Source organism: Paramisgurnus dabryanus, chromosome 9, assembly GCF_030506205.2.
Source record: "Paramisgurnus dabryanus chromosome 9, PD_genome_1.1, whole genome shotgun sequence".
In the NCBI taxonomy this organism is placed as follows: Eukaryota; Metazoa; Chordata; class Actinopteri; order Cypriniformes; family Cobitidae; genus Paramisgurnus; species Paramisgurnus dabryanus.
The window spans coordinates 22,858,227-22,874,900 of NC_133345.1; the positions used below are offsets into that span (position 1 = coordinate 22,858,227).

Sequence of the window (16,674 nt, forward strand, 5' to 3'; positions counted from 1 at the left end):
CATTCTATCCTAGCCATCCTGTAATTATATTAGCATTTCTCATCTAATTGTACAGAGAGAATATGAATGCTGACCTTTTCACAACTATACTTTTCAGCATATCAAGTAAGTCGCTGGGGTACTAATTCTGCTCAGCCATCATCTTTTTAGTGTTTTATCTCATACTTTTCTAGTCTCTTGTTACAACTCAAGCACTGGGCCGACTCACATGCCAACGGGTGTAAATAATGTCCAAATACCATTGAATCAAAGCAAATGAGGATGTAAGTAAAAATAAATCTCAGGTACCACAAAAGAGGAAATGGGCAATATCTGTGGGCGAAAAGTGTTGAGTAATGCATTTACATGACCATAATCTCAACGAATTCCTTGTTGTGGATGGTGGTGAGATGAACAAAACCATAAGGAAGTGCACCCACGTATTTTGAATGTTTGCGAACATCTGTACCGTTCTCTGTGCGTGTCTTTCACCTCGTAATAAAGAGACAAGGTCTTGCTTGTCAATCAAAAGGATTCCATCACAAGCTGCCCTGACGGAGTGAAGAAAACATAAAAACAAGCCATGTGTGTCTGTCCACAGACATTGAATGTGATATGTCTGTATCAAATTGAGTGTGCACGGGGGGTGACACATCATGAAACTAACATGTCAGCTTCAATGATCTCTATATCAAGCGGCAGGAGATTTGTGTGGTCCAGAGAGAGTCTCTGCCATAGCACCAGCTGGCAGAGCGACCCAAGCCCCCTGGCTCCTGCTTCCCAGCAAAGAGCACTCTCAGGCCTGCATAGGAGACAGGCAGCGGTCCCTTCCTCCTGTCTGGCTGAATCAGCTTTCACAGGACACAAAGAAAGCCCTGGGTCCAAAGTTCACCGTTGGGTTCTGAGCTTTCAAGTACCCAGAGGGCTGGGCCAGCCAGCTGGGGCTGAGCTGGTGTGACCTTGTAATTAGACTGATCTCTGTGCATTTATCACTTGTCCTCATTCACTGCATGAATTTTACCTGTGATAATTGGCTTCTTATATTTGGTTCAAAGCAATTAAGACAAAACAACCAAGACACAAATCTGTTTACTCTTTTAAAGTAACCAGTCTGACGTGTGCATCCATGTTTGGTTCTTAACTAATTAGGCCAACAGGCTTGACAGGAAAACAAATCAATAACCACATTCTTTTGGATATAAAGATCATGTGAATTACTAAGATTTTTTTCATTCTATGTTGTTGATGTGCCGCCACTATGATGAATAACTGGAGGGAGGTGGGTGTAGTTTTCATTGTTCAGAGCATTTCATTGTTGTTGTCATCAGACATGAATTACAGACAGAAAACCACCCACACCATTTCCCCTTACAATCCTACAGCTATACTCTAATGCAGTTAACCAAAAACAAAACTCCCTTTGCTTCGAATAATCCACTTTAGCTTCAATTACAGTCTATCATTTAAGGACATCCAATAACGGAAAGGCCACATTGAGTGAACTCCATCTTTTTTACTAAAGCCTTTCTTCAATATCTAGTTTCTAAACCATGTTTTCAATCATTAAAGAATAATGGGGTTGGCGCAAACCCTTTTAGGAAAGAGCGAAGAGGGCTCTGATAAAATGAAGGAATGAGCATTACTTTTTTCCTGCTGACAAAAATAAAAGGGATGAAAAGGAAGACAGAAGCTGGGTGCTTTGTACATGTGACATACGGAAGTAAAAGTAAGCGAAAGAAAGGGCGGGCGACACTCCGCCCAGCAGTGAAATCATCAAACTTTTAATGACTTGGGTAATTACCCCTAGTGAGCCTGCTTAATGGTGTACAGCGGACGTCGTTAGGCACAGAGGTCCAAACACACACTCGAACACAAAGACACACTCGCGCACAAACGTAGCTGTGAGAGAACACATCCACTGTACGGAAACAAAGGCAAGAGGTATCTGATGTAATCAAGTCCAACAAGTTATCTCTCTCTTTTTTAACAAGGAGCGTTTTCATCTGCGCGCTCCTTCAGTTGGGTCTTCATTTTAGTGTTCACAATAATACTTTCCATCTTTCATGAATCAAAAGGCTGTCACAGCACAATCAGAGGCACAATGAAGTGATGCCATTCCAATATACATAGGCAGCTCTCATTTTAGCAATATCATATATGCTGGATTTGAGACAGGTGTAGAACTTCATCAGGACAAATAATTATAGGCTCGGAGAAAATCTGAGATTGTACCGAGTGGACGATGGACAGGTGGGCGCCTAGAGGGAGGGGTGGTTCAGGATCATGCTGTCCTCCTGTGCTATTATGGCAGTCGCCCTCTTTACACAGCTTTGCAATTAGCATGTCAGCCTGAGCTGTTCAGTGAGGCTCACTGAAGCTTCTCCTCTTCTTCTCCTCTCGCTGTCATTCCTTCCTCCCCCCCATTCTCCTACAGGCCGCACTTAAGGGGCTTTTGGTGAAAAGCTCTAGAGGGATGGGGCTGCATGCATGACAGGACCTCCACCTCCTCTATATTTCATAGTGTGTGCGAACAGTGCCGAATATGAGCCGAGATTCTTATAAAATAATGTGTCTTCCTCACCGCTTTCATTCGCTGATGGGACTCAATCGATGCTCAAATCGATGCCCTTCGGTTGTGCGAATTTCTTGGTGAATCGATGGAAGAGCATAAAATGCACCCTGAGATCTTCCAAACCCCTCTGGGTTGAATAATGTGGTTAAATATGTGTAGAAATGGCACAATGAACGTCCTGCGGCTTGCCTCCAAAGCTATTGTTTTGATAGATAACGCGATACCTCCTAACCCCTGCTATGCTCTCTTAAATAAATCCTGATAGGTCAACAGGCTTTCCAGAGCCCTCCTTATAATGATACGAGACGCCCCTGCTGAAACCTGTGCAGCGTGCAGTACTGCCACTGTATTTAATTAGGCCACTTAAGGCATTCTCTCATTCTAATGCAATGAATAAAGATAGCTCCGGGCACAGCCACGCACATAAGGATTTTAATTGTCTTCTTTCATCGGGCCCGGTATGCTAATGGCCATCTCCCCTGGGTTAGGAGAGCACCCTAGAGCGAACAAGAGACTAGGTTCGCGCATGTGGGGGGGAGAACTTTGTGCAAGTGTTTGTAAGCTCGGTAATGAAGGAGTCTGAAGGGTTTACGTCTTACATCTTCCTTGAGAACTCTCTGCTGAGCAAGCGTACCACACTCACAGTCGAGCCTGTGTGCCACTGATAACCGCTCTTTCCAATGAGAGCCGTGAAATTTAAATTCTGCCGGACAAGAGCGCTATTAATTACCAGACGGTGTATTGTCTCTCGGGCTTGTGCGTATATGCTAATAACAACAGAAAAAATGGCCTGAAATGGCGGTGTCGTAATCATTTGGAGCAGTAATTCACAAGTAAAAAAACTCTTAAAGGGACAGTTCGTCCAAAATGAAAATTAAGAAAATGATTTAATGACTCTTATGTCGGTGATTTTCTTTGTGTAGCACAAAAGTAGACATTTTTAAAGTATTCTTATGGAGAGCACACATGTAATATGGACTATGGTGCTATTCGATGTTTATTTATTTATTTTTCAAGCTTTCTTGTCTTTGGTTATTACTATTTGTCATAGCGGCATACTGTTTTTTTGGTCACACTTTATTTTACGGCATTACTGTTACAGTGTAATTATACATTTAAGTACTAAGTAATAATCATTAACAACATGTACTTACTATAGGGTTAGGGTTTGGTTTAGGGTTAGTTGCATGTAATTATGCAACTAACAGTAATTAACTTGTATTACTATAATATTTACACGTAGCTTGTGTAACAAAGACACCGTAAAATAAAGTGTAACCGTTTATTTTTTTAAATAAATATCTACTTTTGTGTCCACAGCCCACCAACATTTAATGACAAAATAGTACTTAACGCAAAATTGTTATAGTAAATAATAAAACAATTGCCATTTTTTGGAATAATTCTATTCATTGTGTTAGATCAACCGCCAGCCACAAAGTGATAATATATCATAACTTTTTCAGTTTTTTCTTCATTCTTTCTCTCGTACTTTCTTTTTTCTCTTTTTGCTGATGTTGTATGCTGGGGCAGATAGTGCAGATGCTGATGTTTCTAGTAGACATCTTCTCTTTGCCTGCCTTCCTATTTGGATCCCACCCAGGACCTGGTGTTATGCTGATAATTGGCCTGTCCTGTAAATTCGAGTTTCTCACTCGGCTGAACTGCTACCTCCACATTAACTGTCAGAGAGGTGGGAGGAGAGCTGGGGGCACGGAGGGAGGAGGGCATAGGCTGTTATGTTATCACCCTCAGGAGAGTGAGCAAAACCTCAATTAGCTTTCCATGAGCATGGCAAGAAAGTTATTTCACCAATGAGACACTGCAAATGATATTTTGAGCGGGTGTGAATGGGTGCATCCAGTCTAGCTGGAGAGACGTAAACAGGCGCATGCTTTAAAATTATCAAATCGTTAAGCTTGGAAAACGGAGTAGCTTCTCGTTTTAAACAGGTGTTATGAATGTCACTTACTGTATGTATCTTCATATCAGATACAGTGAAGGAAAGAAATGTCTGTCATAGAAAGCGACTAAACTGGGTTGTGTTGTGTTATTTATATTTAGAGTGAGTAGACAAGGCTGAATTCCAGTCTGTCTCGGTCGCTGACCAGAGAACTGGTGCTTTTCTGGGGAAAGAGAGAGAGAGACTGGCTAACTGTGTGTCCCGTTGTCCCTCCCTGTAATAAGAGGGTGCCGTAATTACTACCAAGCAGCTGGAACCGCAGGGAGCGACTGCTCCTGTCGGGCCACAGCACAAGCCCACCACTGTAAAGACAGGGTGAGGCTACAGTAAAGTCGCCCCACTTCACCCTGGTCACCCCCTGCTCCATGTTGCTGGCACATTGACTGGCTCTCACCAGCTCTGGCCGCCTCATCAGCTTCCACAGAGCGAAATTGCAGGGTGTTGTGTGGGAGCCGCGTCTGTAAATACGGCTGGAAATGTGTCCTAGTCACTTTTATGGCTCTTGCTGTGTGTCTGTCCAGGAATGCGGGACAACATGTTTAGCCAATGAACAGATGGCACAAGCAATAATCAAAGGGTCCTTTAAAGACTTTCGTGTTTGTCATAGTCTACAACATTATGAAGGGATTCAAATTCAACTGCATCTAGAATTTACATATGATGAAAACATAAAATAGGTCATTACAGTATGTTTCGTAATATTGAGGCATTTTGGTGAGGTGCAGGTTTTCTACTCTGTGTCAAATTACCTTTAAAAACATTTTTGACTCTGTCTCCAAAGCTAGCGGGCTGCCTTACTAGACTACATTTTTGAGAAGTTCAAACGTTCCAGTAGTACCTATGATGCCTAAAAATGCTCTTAAATTAGGCATCACACTAGGTTTTAAACAGCCCATTAGTTACCCCAATGGCGACAACGGCAATGTGGAGAAAAAGGAAAACGATGGGTAGAGGAGCTACTGACCTGCCGGTTCCTCTCGTCCATTATCCTCGTGATCTGGATCTTCTTTCGTCCCATCTTGCCGTCCTGTTTGGTCTCTCTGACACCCCGAGAATATCAGAAAAACACTGAGTTTGTCTCCCTTCACTCCCCTAGCACATTGTACTCCACTTATTCTTCTCGAGTCTTTCTCTCTCTTTCTTTCTGTGTCTTTCTCTTAAGGTGTCCACACCACGATCTGCGAATAGAGAAAATGAGAGAGAGATAGAGAGAGAGAGAGGGAGAGAGAGAGAGAAAGAAGAAAACCAAAAGACAGATGTTACAAACATGAAAACTCAAGGAGGTCTGATGCAGATGAAAGCGGACGAATGTTTCTTTGCCTAATACATGCAGGAAGGATAGAAGACCCGCAATGATTTCTTATCTTCCCACCTGTTTCTCTTTACCAGCTGTAGATCAGCCGTCTTACACTCGTGACATTCAGTATCAGACTCAAATATAAAAACATGTAGTTTCGTTTTTGCCACTTTTATTTAAAAGATAAATAAATAAATATTGACAGAAATGTGAGGCTCATCTCAATGAAAACGGGGAAACTGTATAATGCTGGATGTATAATGTAATGTAAAAAAACACACTTTGCCAAAGGCATTTGTTGCACAAACTCACTTTATTATTTCCCAATTTAATTTTTCTTCATAATTATGTTTAATTTAGTTAATCAATTTTTTTATTCAAATTAATTTATTGAACTTTTACCCATTGTTAATTTATGAAGTTGCAATATGGCACGTATAGTAGCACAAAACAAAGTGTTACAATTCTTGCTCTTTACTAAGCATCACAATGCTGTTTGTTTAGTTATGTGGCTCCTATACAACTATTAACAATGTCAAATTAAAATGAAAACCAGACTAATACACTTTCAAAAAGAAAAGTACAAAAAGGTGCCCTTTAAAAAGGTCCTAATTTGTACAATTTAAGTAAAGTTGTGTATAGATTTGGACCAATATGTACCTTCGAGGTACTAGTATGCACTAAAAACTTGTAATTTTTAAAAGGGTAACGCCCCAATGCGAGCTTTTCATGAAAGTGTACGTAAAGTCGAATATCATCTCGATACCTGTGGATTACTGCTGACTTCAGGCTTGAAGGCAAGCAAGCTTTATAAAATAAGTCGATATGATACCAATAAGCAGGTCATAAAGTCATCTGTCTGGTTTCGCAATGCAAGCAGTGCATAATGTTTCTTCGGTCATTTCATTCTGTTTTCTTTACTCATTTTCCTTCTTCCCACATATCTCTCTGTCTGCATTTCTGACACAACCTAGGACACAAACGCACACACACCCTGCCTCTGCACTGTGTCTCAGGAGACACTAAGCAGGCTTCATTCTTCCACTCAAAACTCCGTCTGCTGCCAGCTCTTGCTCCTAAGATGATTAAGAGTGCACCCAGTACCGGGCTGACATTAGTTTAAATCCTCTGGGCCAGATGAGGCAATTCACACGTGAGAGAGAGCGTGGAAGCCAAGTCGAGAGGGTTCAGAGCACAGTTCACCCCATGGGAGTCCACGAATGGCCATCTCTCTCTTTTCTGTCCCTATATCCCCTTGCTAACCTGCCCACAAAGAGCAAGGTACCTCTCAGAGGAAGCATTCATCATCTCCATCCAGCATGGACACGTAAATAGAAAATGCCTATGCAACCATATCTCACATCTGAGACACGCTGAGGGAGAGCAGAAACTCTCTCCTCTAGAGAACGGGAAAGAGCGACACACTTTGTAGCCATACGATGCCAGCGAAAAGACAACAACTTGCAACAGCTGTAAAAATTGATGACCAGAAGACTGCGAGTGACCAGCAGAAAATAAATGCTATAATTACTGACTGAACAGAAACAAGTGTTTAGGTCTCTGCAGGTCTCTATTAGGAGTGAGGTCACGCTGTCTGTCCGCAGTAGGAAACTCTTACCACAGGCAGGCAAAACAAGACATTTCCCTATACCGCATCACGCCAGGTCTGTGAGAGTGACACTGTTCTTTCTCAGTAACCATGTCCCAAAGCAGGAAGGAAAACAATGTGATCTTCCTTCAATCTTCACACTCACGGCATGTGCATATTTTGAGTGCTGGGCATATTGAAACCCTATAATACAGTTTGAAAACCAGATTTGCTTTTAACAACAATGACAGGTTTAGGTTTTTCAGGGTGAATTGCACTGGGGTGTAAGTATGCAGAGATAAACGATTGAATTTCATTTACTTGTATTATATGCCACAGGGTCACAGAAGCTTATCCCAGCATTAGGCCACAGATGCAAATGCACTAAAAATTTGACTAAAAAACTGATTTTGAGTTTTCAAGCCCACACTTACCCTCTCATATTCTATTTACCGCAGATTAACAATTGCAATTTGAGAGATTAAAACCAACCAGTTTCTTCTTTGTTTGCTTTTTAATCACTCTGCAAACTGCATAGAAAACATTTGGATTAACCAATCCAAAGCTTACAAGATCCTTGATTAATAATTTACATGGTTGAAGTTAAGAACATTATCTGTGTTTGTGTGCACATGGCAATGTTGGTCTGCTTATGCAAACAAAGCTCAACATAATTACATGTATCCAGTCTTGTTGCTGGAAATCGTATTTGTGAGCTGTCATGGCTGCAACAGGGAATGTAGGTCTGGAAGCGTAATGCATTGTGTCATGACATTTCTGTCAAGTTAACAGACATAGACAAGTTGCAGTCCTGTATCACATGCGCAAGGCAGAATGGGACTCTATTACGGTGTGACTGTTGATGGTCATGTCTATTGTGGGTTTCCTACAAAGATCTGGCAACCTTGTGAAGTGCTAGTGTCTGGTATGGAGAGAGACGAGGAAGGATGTCATTTGGCCTGGTGTCACATGGCCTGGTTTCTCTCACATCTACAGTATGAGCCTATGCTTTGACCGAGCTTGAAAAACCATCAGGCAGAATTAACTCTTCTACAAAGGACTTTGAGTGTCTTAGGCTGCGTTTACACTTTGCATTAACATGCGACCTGTATCCGGATGTTGTCCACATACACATTGAAAAGACAAGTGTAGATGCGTTTGTGTTCGGAATGTTATCCGATCTGTGTGTCCTGATGCAGAGGTAGTCGAGGACGCTTTGTGATCGGATCTCAGTGTAATGTAAACGCAATCCAGCCATCGTATCTGCATTTGCAGGCCAACGTCACACAAAACCCCGCCCACTATCATCTCATCTCACTGACAGCTGTCAAAAATAAAGGACGTTATGTCATGGAGCGCAGGTGAGAGACGCACAAATTTATATTTGTGGAGAAATGCTAGCTAGCTTAAACGTATCTTGAAATAAATCGATATACAAAAGCATTTTAACACTGTTGACTGTATTTAACTTATTCAGTCATATGTTTAACATGTTTCCACTATTTATCGAGGGATTTAATATTTAATGGCAGAATTGAATAAATCGTTATAATGTTTGAGTTTCCATGGCGACATATCAACGTGAATGTTGCGCTTCTTTCTGGCCAGTCAGCAGTTTCTATCTCATTTAACACATTTTAAGTTACTTGAAAACACTTACAAACCATAATAACATTAACCAAATACATTTATTCAATGTTGGTTTTATACTGTACAAAGTAAGTTCCTTATAAATGTGTTTGTAAATTACATTACCATACGACTATAGAGGGAGACATGAACAGGAAATTTAGGAAATTGTTAGCTGTTTTAGTTAAATATATTCGTAAATCATAAATCAAAAACGTATGAATTCAGACAGACTAAAAAGTCGGGAAGGTCATGTTTCACACGGATTTTGTTGTTGATGAAAAGCATGCGGGTGAAAGTCAAGTTCAGGTAACGTTGGCTGAAACGTGCATCCTGGCGCGGACGTTGCAGATAAACAAAGATAAAGCCTTTAAAGCTAAAAAAAATAAAGCTTAAAATGTGAACATCACAGTTTTTGGGTTTGCTAGTTATTCTCTGGTGTTTGCTTCTCAGTAACACTTTACAATACGGGATTGCGGTTACCGCGACAACCCTAAATCATGTGGCGAAAGACAGCTGTAGCCATCTGTGATTGACAGCTATCCACCCAGCGCGCGTCTCCCTGGACGGGATCCGATCACACATCCAGATACAGAAGCCACATTTATGTGACAAATGTAAACGCGCCGTGTCCTGATATACGGATGATCGGATCTGCGTGAACGGATCACCGAGATCGCATGTTAATGCAAAATGTAAACGCAGCCTTAGGTGCCTTCAGGCTGTATATACATGAAGAGTTTGGTTCCAAAACGCGATAAATGCCATTTAAAAAAAAAATTGTCACCACCAAAATAAGTATTGTATCTGGTCAGTAATAACAAGAAAAGTCTTAATTTAACTCAATTTCTTAATTTAAGTGTTCTTCCTTTTTTCCAAACCGCGACAAACGCAACTCTTACTTCTCTGCAGAATGCAATAAATCCGCTCAACAAATCACAGCGCACCATTCCACCCATTTTAAACAATAAGGGTGGAGCTTTGAATACACACAGAATCATGGTTTTACTCATCTACTTTGCGATCAACAAACAAACAAAAACAAAATAATTCTTTTGATGGTATTGATAAACCTGTGGTGGTTTTTTGTGGTGTTAAAGAAACGAAAGCCATCAAAATAGAATAATTTACGTGTGAAGCACTCGGGCAAAGGAAAAATGCCGGCTGTTGCTTGTTCTCCCAACAGCATCAAGCTTCTGTCATGCTAAAACATTGACCCCAGCCAGGGGATCTTATGAAAAACTTTCCATTATTTTACTCGAAGTCAACAAAAATCGAGCAGGAACAAAACATTTTACAGGTGATCGCTGTCAAAAAAGTTTAGTGACGACGTCCCAAGGATAACAACAGTAATGACAGTGTTCTAAAAATGACAAAGTGTTTTGATTAATGCCATTAATGTTTTTTATCAGTGTATCACTAGTCAACCAAATGAATATAACATGGCAAAGATGAATGCACATTTATATATTGATTTAATAGATTTATATCATTGTGAATTTTTTTTTTATTGCAAAAAAATCAGTTTTTATAATAAAAAAAAATCTTTGTTTTCATCTTGTCACTTTCTTGGTATAGAAAACAAATTAACCAAATTAGTCAAAATGGAACCAAACTCTTCATATATACAGTACTGAAACTTTGACTGAATGTTGATTTACTGCAGTATGCGTCATGTAAACAACTTTTCTTTTTGATTATAATAATTTAAGGCATGTAATAATTAAAACTGGAAGTGTCTGGTGCGAATTTATAATAAACACCCTGTTCTCAGATTATCTTGCTGTACTGACTTTGTTAATTATATATTATAAACAGCTTGTCTACTATGTTAACATTTAACATTTATCTGATTGGATCTGACAGAAACAAACTTTTTTCAGTGAACTGACATGTGTAGTAATCGCACCTTCAACCAGCCCTATACATTCTAGTTGTCATGTATTCTAGTTGACAAGTAAGAAGGTTGGTCTTTATGGAGTAAAGATGTGAATTAAACTTCATGATTATTAAAAGCTGTCAATCACAACACTGATGATACATACAGCTGCTTATACAACATTCCACTGATAAGGTTTTCGGCATCCCTCCAGCACCTTTAGGGGGCGTGTACCAAAGGTGTGTACCAAGGCATTTACGCCGGCGGCTGGTGTGTTTTTTTAATTGTTTTCAATGTAAGCGTTGCGGGTTCAGTTGGCGTTTTTTTTGTGTGTGTGTTTTTCCACGAAAAATCTTCCACTTTGGGTGAAACTCACCCGGCCAACCAATCACAGTGGAGGACGGGTGGGACAAATATCACATCAAACAACCAGTGCATCATTCAACAACTGATAAGTAAAGCAGAAGTATCATAGCAACCAAAGCGCTTAGCTGTAAAACGCTGGCAAGCGCCCACAGTCTGCGTCCGCCTGGCATTTTCAGCCATGTTTAAATGCTTTGGTGTACACGTCTCCTTATTCCCTACAATAATTCAGTTCAAGGATATCAAATGGTATCTCAGATTAAACTCATTGAGGAAAGCAAGAAAATCTTGCTTTTATTTTCAGACTGAGATTTTGCAACTGAATATTATGCACAAAGTTGCATGCTCATAATCCTGGAAATTCAGGTCAGGTTACATGGCCTGGTTTCCCTTATACTATATATGAGCCTATGCTTTGACAGAGCTTAAAAAACCATCAGGCAGAATCAACACTTCCTTGAAACATTTATACACTATAACAGGCAAGTAGATTTAATTAACATATAAAAAACTGTCTTAGAGACTTTCATTTCAATTTCAAAGTAAATCTGACTCATCTTTCATTTAAAAAGCTCAGTGTGCACACTTTCTCACATGTTTCCACATTTAGATTACTGCTTAAAACTGTTCAAATTTGTAAAAGCTGCAGTGTTACCACAACAATCTAAAAGCGTCACACAGCTGGAGCAATAAATCTTTGCAGTGCTGCTCGATCACCTTCCTGAACACATTTGACAAAAAGACAACAACAATAGTAAATGCGTGTGTCTAATGCTAAAAAGGAAAGACCTACTTAAAACAGACTCTATTATAGCACACCTGTCACATTTCTATTCTCCATCTCTAGTGATCCATCTGTGATACTGTACTGTGACTTATTGTTTTGCATGCTCAGTAGTACATATGTCTTGCAGATTTTGTGCAAAACCATTTATGAATTCAAAATTAAAGTAAATATGCATCTGAAATCTTTTATTCTGTGATAGTTTGTGATTAGGGTCATAGTTGTAATTCAAATGCTTAAATTGTCACACAAAAAACCTTAAGAGGCTGAACAGGGTTTCATACAGAAAAGCAGGGCAGATTCAGTGGGGCTAATTGGTGGAGGGTGTGGTCCAACATGAGCCTGTTGGACACGGGCAGCAGAGCCCATCACCGATTACATCAGCTCGCCTGAATATTTCACTCTCTTTTACTGCACCCTATTAACCTAGAAAATGAAGGGCAGGTAATGTAAAACCAAGTAAACATTACAATAACTGACATGTGGTGTAATTTATGGCAATAGTACAGTTTATTGTACCAGCAGTAAAATATGCAATAATATAATATTCCATTTGCATTAATGCCATTGAAGCAGTGCGCCTGGCTCAGTACTGTGCATCTACTGTCCAGCATTTTTGAAAGGTGCTTACCAAACATCCGTAGTCAGTATGATCGATAAACAGGGAATATGTCTCTATTGGACAGACTGCTAGGCCCTGACATGAAAATCAATAGGAGTACATGACCCACAGAATGTGCACACCAAGCCGATCTCTAGTGAGACATGTCCATGTGCTCGCTCTGATGACCCTGACCCGACTGTACACAGGTCGTTTACTTGCTTATGAATGCACACAGGTGCAAATACACACATGCACAACAATGTGGATCAATACAAAACAAAAAAACTTCTATAAACGCTCTCTTGTGTAATGTAATGTGAAACATGCGTTTATCGCACACATTCTAACACTCCTTTGTTTTATAAACAAGTTAACTCCCAAGTCTTTCACACTGCTTAGAAATAAAGTATATTGTAAGTGAGATGATCCCATGGTGACAGAATCTATATAAATGTAAATGATTGCATTCTGCGTGTGTGCATATGTGAGTGGGTGAGCATGTGTGAGAAAAACGGGTCTGAGTAGGTCTCTCTCTCTCTCTCTCTCTCTCTCTGGATGATGCCAATGTGAGAGTGGGAGGGCTGGTACTGGGGTCAGGCCTTTTCACACTCAATAAAACATGTCCTATTCCCACTGTAATTACCACACATATACACACGCACACACACTACATGCCTGCCAAACCTTTACTACCTCATTTTAACACAAACCTATCATTTTGAGGATTGGTCCTCTAATCCCATAACTTTATAAACTAGTATTTGCTTAACTGTTTTAAAAACATACAATTGACATATGTGCATGGACATAATCCTAAAAGTACTGTCTGTTAACAGGATTATGTGTACATATAAAATACCAACAATAAATGCAACCTAAAGGCCCAGTGTAAAAGAGTTATGGACCTGTTGATGAAATTTTCACTCTTTAGGGCTATTAGAACATTGGTGCCTTGTCACTACATCGTGCATTCATTAATCATGTAGGCTGGTTTTATGCCTCGCAGACTACAGTGAAACAGTTTATCTAAGAGGTTATCTAAGAGCACTGTTGCTGTAAAATCTGCTGATTTACCCTGGTAAAGCAATTTAGCTGGCTTACATAAATTAGGTCTTGCAAAAAATGCCAATAATCCATTTAAAACCTAATACATTATTTGTTGTAAGATGTTGTTTTCTTTTTGCAAGAAAAACTTTTAATGTTAAATGAAAATCCACATATTTATTAACATGAACACAGTGTCAATCTAAAAATACTCCCTTCCTTAAGATCGTTTAGGTAAATAAAACCAAGTTAAGAGCTTGTACGTTTTGTACGTTTTGACCAATTCGGGCACCCCAACGACATCATTGTTTCCTGTCCACAGCCGCCCTGAGAGTCTCATATAACAAGCTGTGGGCAGAGCGCACTCCTCACATCCTGCTCCTCAACTTCCTGTTTTTCAGACCCCTTTAGATGACCAACAGACATGAGAGACAAAGCTAGACAGGGTGGGAAAGAGAAAGCAAGTGACCGACAGAGAGAGAGAGAGAGAGAGAGAGAGAGAGAGAGGAAAAAGGAGCCACTTGGACAAGCATCTGCTCTGATCCTTCCCTTGTTATCTTCCTGTGCGTTGGAGACTAAACATCTTTACAAGTCCATCTCCTGTGTATTATCCAACCATGCTTATTATGTTCATAACCACGACTGTTTCACAGCACACTCTTCCGGGCTCTCGCACACTTTCTTTCCATTCGTTCTGCTTGTTTTAAACAAGTAGCACCAGGCTTTCCTTTTTTTGGCCTCTGCTGATAAGGAGCTGAAATCTTCCCAGCTTACATAACTATGAATCACCACTTGATAGCACACCAAAGAAGGACGAAGCTGTAAAACGCCTCGTGAGCCACAGTAGATGTGCGCTGCAGAACGTGTGGAACTTTGAAATACAAATAACCAGACCACAAATGTATTACAAAAACAAATGGGCTAATTTGCCTCCAGTAAATGTGGTACGGCTGTAGATGGCTTGTGGGAGGACTTTAAGGTTCATTTTTGGAAGACACTGATAACACAGAGGCAAAGAAAGCCAGGGCTTTTGTTCTTGGGCTCTTAATACCTGCAGATGTGGCAGCCCTGGTCTGGTTTGGATGGGAAGAGGCGTGCTGGTGTCTGCAGCAACCCTGGCTGCCTTTGTGAGGGCGTGCTTATCTTCCTCTCCAGCAACCCAGGGTAAAGAGTCCAGCCCCAGCAGCTCCATGGCTGTTGATGTCTCCAGATGCTAATCTGACAACACCACTTTCCTCTTTTCTAGTTAACACTTTTCTCTCCATTTCGCTAATTTTCTTGCTTCTTTTTACTCTCATCTTCTCATTCTACGCCTTGTTAAGTCTCCCAGATTCATCTCTGCACTCTTCATTCCCTCACCTCTGTTTCCAAGGCAACTAATGAGATATAATTAATAAGATCTAGCAAAGGGGTGTGCGTGAAGAAATGAGTGAAAATGAGGTTCGGAGAGAGAGTGTGCAGATGGAATAGCGCAAAAAGGATTGCACGCACAAACTTTTCACACTATGTTAACTTCCTTTTAAAAACATGGCTTTAGGTGATGTTACGCAGAGTTGAAACACATTCCTCACAAGCTGAGATGATCAGGATATGAGCACTGTTTCAGGAAAGTAGTGCATATGTACATGTCAACAAAATAGAGTCCCAGAGGGTAGACTGAAATATGAGGAATCTTACGCAGACTCAGTTTTTTTTATTTCAGCATTTCATGATGTCAAATTCATAATAAAATTCAGGAGAAATGTGAAATGTCAGTCTGCTAAATGTCTAACTATGTCTAATTACAGGACAGCAGGATCAACCTGAAAGATTTTATGATTTCACTAGTTCGCCTGCGCATTCAGGTCTTAATGATTAATGGTAAACAAACTTGGCTTGCTGTCCTCGAAGGGAGCTCTGTACCTGAGCTCTGAACCTTCAGAGAGAGCGAACCTGAGGCTGGGGCTCGAGCCACAAGTTCAACCCCCTGCAACGGAACTGCAAAGAGGAAGAAAGAGAGAGTGAAGGAGGAGATGGGGAGGAGGAGGGATGTCGGAAAAGAAAGCAGCTGGACAGGAAGGCCTGAAGGCTGCCTTATATACGCCCATGATGATGATGATTGACAGGCCTGAATGTTTAGGCTCCTCCCGAACCTACGTTTAGAACTGCATTTATCGAGAGGCAGTAAACATCATGAAGGCACAAGAATGTGCTTGTGTTTTGGAGATCAACACTGACATTCACACTACTTATTCAGAATTTGTGTTGTCATTCAGAAAACTGATGTAATGCTTCAATCAGGAAATGTTAGCTTTGTGTAATGAAAAAGGAAGGATGTGATCAAAAATAACCAAGTTTCAGTTCTCAAAACTGACTAGCTGAATATTCTTTAAAGGGAACGCACACTATACATTTGTGAAACAATCATGAGATATATCTTTAGAGTGCAAGGCTTTGCAATCGATGTGATGCATGAATTTCTATATTCACACAGCTTTATTTGGACATAAAAGTGCTGTTCTAAGAAACTTGAATCACAGTGACAGAAAACACAGATCTTAACAAAAACATTCCTTTGCGCATGATGTCACATATCAACCATAAGCCATGCAATACACTCAAGTCAGCTCTGTATTCAAACCTTCTGCCAATGCTTACAGAGTTTAATTCAGCTCTGGATCTGATCATTCTGAACCCTCCTATCATCTCCGCACCAGATTTTGAATCAGGAGAGCTGTGTGTTTGTGTGATATGGATGTTCATACACTGTACTGTTTGTTTGATGGGTAGCTCTCTGATACTGCTGAGCAGGCAGTCACTGGGTGGTAAATCTCTGCTAATGACTGCACGGTCCGTACAACAACTCTCCTCTCTCTGTGCTATGTACCCTGGCTAAATCAATGCCAAACGGAGATGATCTTCTGTACCGCTGGCACATAGATATAACAGGGAAGCGCCTGGTGTCATAGACAGGGAGGTGAGGGAGAAAAAGC

General features: G+C 40.5%; 1 protein-coding gene across 18 annotated transcripts in view; it reads right to left on the reverse strand.

The window, feature by feature from the left end:
• Positions 1 to 16,674, reverse strand: part of mef2aa (myocyte enhancer factor 2aa) — a 103,552-nt gene that overhangs the window by 58,373 nt on the left and 28,505 nt on the right. For all 18 annotated transcript variants that reach the window (XM_065283148.2, XM_065283151.2, XM_065283147.2 and 15 more), the window contains one exon: positions 5,479 to 5,692. In XM_065283148.2, the coding sequence (XP_065139220.1) occupies positions 5,479 to 5,532 (54 nt within the window). In that variant the 5' untranslated portion in view covers positions 5,533 to 5,692. The remainder of the gene's footprint in view (positions 1 to 5,478; positions 5,693 to 16,674) is intronic.